The sequence below is a fragment of the Microtus oregoni genome, unplaced genomic scaffold (assembly GCF_018167655.1).
Source record: "Microtus oregoni isolate MIOR12 unplaced genomic scaffold, Mior012 000005F_ref0000423, whole genome shotgun sequence".
In the NCBI taxonomy this organism is placed as follows: Eukaryota; Metazoa; Chordata; class Mammalia; order Rodentia; family Cricetidae; genus Microtus; species Microtus oregoni.
In genome coordinates, this window is record NW_024543064.1 from 55,590,294 (window position 1) to 55,594,964 (window position 4,671).

The 4,671-nt window shown below is 38.4% G+C and overlaps 1 protein-coding gene across 1 annotated transcript; it reads left to right on the forward strand.

Moving 5' to 3' along the window:
• Nucleotides 1-1,137: 1,137 nt before the first annotated feature.
• On the forward strand, nt 1,138-3,455 carry Izumo3 (IZUMO family member 3). Its single transcript, XM_041651229.1, has 7 exons — nt 1,138-1,369; nt 1,510-1,584; nt 1,737-1,826; nt 2,027-2,044; nt 2,464-2,544; nt 2,947-3,037; nt 3,257-3,455. Exons 1-7 carry the CDS (start codon nt 1,138-1,140, stop codon nt 3,453-3,455), a joined length of 786 nt encoding a protein of 261 aa, XP_041507163.1.
• Nucleotides 3,456-4,671: the final 1,216 nt, after the last annotated feature.

The following is a 4,671-nucleotide window of genomic DNA, read 5'->3' on the forward strand; positions in this document are numbered from 1 at the left end:
TTAAAAGACAACACTCTTTTCCCAAAGTTCAAATTTTGTAGTTATGAAACTATAATAACTCTTCCAAGATATTAAAATTATGTTCATATATGCTACAATAGCTTATTTCCATACCTGGACTCCAGGCCACCAACACCCGTTACACACTAGTGCCCAAATTTGTTTCCTAGAGATCATTTGATTTCATTAGCTGTCTTGCGTTCAGATCTCAGTGTATGGCAGTTCTTTGCATGATTTTTTTAAATGAGATTGTCTAGTAGAAAGGATGTAATATCAGATCAAACTTTTACAATCAGAGATTATTAAAATAATTTTAATTCTCTTTCATCTCTTAAAGTGCAAAATTTCAAACATTTATTTTCTGTTTTATCTCAGAATTGTGACACACTGGAGAATCCAGAATTTGGAGCCAAATGGACAAGAATTTAAACAGTGACCCATAACCTGCAAATTAAATGACTTTACTTCTGATCCTTTGTTTCTTGTCTATAAAATAGACATGGTAGTTTCTCAAAGCAGTGCTCTGTCATGAGGACTTAAGATCGTCTCTCTGAAGGTCTTGTGCAGTAGTTGTACACATGATGACTATGTAAATAATAGTTCTTTATAAATGTCCATTACTTATATAGAAATAACATTGCTGCCAAAATGGAAAGGTAACTCAAACCATTCAAATATTCTTGCTTATCTTACCTCCTAGAAGCTAAATGTGGGTTAAACTCTAAGGTGTTATGAGATGTCTTCCATCATCCACTTCTTTTGATAATGCTACCAGTCAGACAGAACACATACATTATATAGACAGAGAGGGCTAAAGCAACATTCTCTAGGTACCCCTTCCCAGAACTCTGCTTGTGTGAGCTCAAGGTTCTTCTCTATGTGTTCCACAGTCAGAACTCAGGTAACTGCTCCCCAACCAGCAATTCTCTCTCTCTCTGGAATGAAGGATAAAATTGAGAAAATTACAGAAGATCCTTAAGGAAATGAGATTCCCTAAAATTTTGATGGAACAGGAGGGAAAGGTGTACTCAGAATATCCAAGACAAAGATCTCATTCCTGGATTTTTGAAGAAAAAGGAACTAAGTGAACCAGTTGCCAGGACGACTTGTGTTGTGGAGAAGGGTTGGGACAAGGAAATGGGTGACCTATGGGTACTTCTGTTTTTGTCTCTGTCTCTGGCAGCCTTTCGTGGGGTCAAAGGCTGTTTGGAATGTGATCCCAAGTTCATAGAGAATGTTAGTACCTTGTTGGGAAATCTGGTACCTGTAGAAGTTCCTGGGAGAACTCAACTGCTTGAGAGGCAGCATAAGGAGATAACCCACTTAAGCTCCAAGGTCTCCCACAAGGATAAGACGCTTCGGTTGTTGGGTGAGGGACGCTGGAGTCCTGAGAGTTTGGGAGATTAAAGGGGGAAGGGAGGCATGGAAGAAAACACCTGGGTCCACTCTACATACTTCAAGGATGTGATTATTGTCTGCCCCATATGTGCCTTTCTCCTTTCTAAATAGCCGTTCGAAATGTTGTCAAATTGAGAGAATGGCTGAAGCAAGAATTTTATAGACTGGGCAATGAAACATGGAAAGGTAAGACATAGTTTCACTGACGAAACTTTTATGGGTTCCATAAGGTAAACAGATATGGGGAAATTTGAGTAAAAAGAACAACACAAAATAGATGGAATTATAATTTGAAATAATCACTTAAATTTCTGATATCCCTCCCATATCCTTGTTAGGTGTCATTATCACTCAAGGCAAGCTTCTTGAGGTCCGCCAAAACCTGGAATCCCAACTGAAAGAAACACTAGAGAACTTCTCCGAAGTTGGTAATGAGGCATTTTTACCTCATAACACTGAAATGATTTCAGAGACCAGGAACTCAGGGAGAAGAAGAGGAAGAAGGGCGCAGGTTACAATGGGTCTAGTTGTAGTGAGAAATGGATATACTGCAGGGATGACATGGGCATAAATGTGGCATGTGTGATGGTGACTCTAAGCTCATTCCATCTTTCTGCTTCTCTTTTAGCTTGTTCAGAAGATTGCGGTGAGTATAGTCCATGTGGCTCCTCGAGGTTTCAGACCATATTTCCCACCTCCATTCTACCTGTGCTTCTCTCTCCCTCTAGTTAACTTTGAATACACCTCTTAGAGCTGTAGAGGAATTATCCATGTTATCTGATGACAAAATTGAACTTAGATCTTATGCACAGCATAGTTGGAAAGAGTGCTCGTGCCTCCCCAGCCTACTGCTCCAACATAAACTATGAAATCACTGCTCTACTTCATTCACAGAAAGCTAAATATTTAGAGTCTTTTTAAGACTTTTAAAAATCTTGACTACTAGAGAAAGATTTGGAAGAACTGTAACTGTAGAGTCCTGGGAATGTCTGAATCTAATCTGTATTCATGAACTAAGGGACACACTTGCCATATCCTTTGAATAATTATATTTTTCTTTGCCAGTTGTAACTGAAGGTCCTGTCCTTGACTGTTGGACCTGTCTTCGCATGACTACCCGGTGTTTCAGAGGAGACTATTGTAAAGGTGACATAGGCTGTGTGGTATTGCAGTTTGAGGGGACAGGGTTCAAAGAACTAGATGGTCCATTTATCTTTTTTTCAGTGCTTTAAATAAAGCTTATAGTAATGTTTTTGAAAAGAAAAAACTAAAATGTTGAGTAAAATGTTTATCTACATGAATAACTTAGAATAAAGTCAGTGGCATGGGTAAGAAGTGAATAGGGCTGGATTCTGGACTTCACTGAAGAAACTATGAGATTAAAGGGTAGCAAGCAGAAAATTTTTGAAGCAGTCTAACACAAGAAGTCCAGGAAATGTGACGAAGCAGGCAGTCCTCAACTAATTTGAACAGAGTCTATTCTATAGAAACATTCCCAGTTACTCCTACTCTTCTTCCAAACTCGTTTACATCCTTATCTCCTTCCAGATGAGAATCCAAGGAAGGCTGAAAATCGAGAGATTGCTCTGTATCTGATATTGATAGCAGAAGCTGTCCTATTGACAAGTGCTGTGTTACTGTGAGTTTTCCACCCGCCAACATTCCTTTGTCAAAGGGGTTGTCCAAACTTCTCCTTTCTAACGGAAAATAGGGGGAAATTAAACAGAAGCTTGATACAAATACTAGATGGGACATAGGACAACACAGAATAATCCAGGAACAAAGAAAACTACTATATAATTATTTTCAAAATATTACTTCTTCCATTTAAGTATGGATTGTTCTTTCTCTATTTTAGATTCCATTTTTGTATCTCACATCAGAGGAGAATGAAGGCAGTACGAAGGACGCTGAAGACATATTTGGAGAATAAAATTGAAGACTTATTGGGAATGGTAGATACAGATGGTGAGAAAAACGATTTGGAGACCCAGACTTCAAATTCACAGACAGGAGAGCCATTAAGTGCTGAATCAGAGTTGCAATGTGGGACTTGAGTTCCTGCGTGGTCATAAAATCACAGCATCTTAAAACTGGAATAGAACTAAGGGTTTCTCCAGTGAATATCCTTACTGACATCCAGAGAAAACAGATGACATGAGAGGGCAAATGATGTACCCTGAGTTAGACAGAAAGTAAACTGGTATGTTGCAATACACACAAGAACAATAAGCCATGTGATAATAAAAGTGCATTGTTAGTCATTCTCATGGTTGGCAGTAATTAGGATACCTTCCATATTTATAAATCAGCATTTTCTATGTTTATTTTATTTCTGTTTCCATATCTACCATCAGGTTCAATGTAGATGATTTCCTAGTAAAGATAAAGATATCATTATCATAATATCTTAAGCACATAAATATATGTGTAAAATAAAGTCCAAAATACTAGTTTTGAGTAGCTGAGGTTTATCCCAATCATTTCTTTTCTAAATCCATGTCGCAAAACAAAGTTGGATAACTTTCCTCAACAGTGTGTGTCTGGTGTGCCTCTGTGTGTGTGTGTGTGTGTGTGTGTGTGTATGTGTGTGTGTGTGTGCTAGCTCATGCGTGTATGAAAGCACATGTATGAAGAGGTTTGTGATGTGCCTCTGTGGGAGAAAGAGTGGGGGATGTAAGGACACTTCAGAGATCATTATTACAGCTGATACTTTCAGGTTTCTCGGTCAAACTCAGATCACACCAACATGGCTAGTCGTGTTAGCCAGGTGTCACCAAGATCCCCTTTTTTTGAATTCCAAGGCAGGAATTACAGGAGACCCGCACTCTCACAAGTGTCGACGTGGAGCCTGTGGATCCCAACTCTGCTCTTCTTGCTTCCTTAGTAAACATTATCCACTAAGTTATCTCCATAGTCCATGTGTTTTTATTCCATGAGACTTTTTTTCACTAAATGTCTTTATTTGCATATTACCTTAATTATTTCATATGTGTATACACACACACACACACACACACACACACACACATATATGCACATATAACCAAGCTATCTCATCAAACTGATGTATTGACTGTTGTCTCGGTAGAGCTGAGATAGTTTGGATGAGGGATTTATGTTTATCAAAATCATCTGACTAATATAGATAAGCAAAGTCATAGTTATGGCAGATTAATGAAAACCATAAAAGTGGATTTACTCTCTTAACATGTTCTTCATTAGACAGCTAGCACATAACAAGTCTGGACTAGCTCATAGGCCCACTTAACT

Coding starts and splice junctions, on each gene's coding strand:
- Izumo3 (XM_041651229.1), top strand. CDS start 1,138: ATGGGTGACCTATGGGTACTTCTGTTTTTGTCTCTGTCTCTGGCAGCC. Junction 1,585..1,736: donor GGGCAATGAAACATGGAAAG/GTAAGACATAGT, acceptor TATCCTTGTTAG/GTGTCATTATCACTCAAGGC. Junction 3,038..3,256: donor TTGACAAGTGCTGTGTTACT/GTGAGTTTTCCA, acceptor TCTCTATTTTAG/ATTCCATTTTTGTATCTCAC.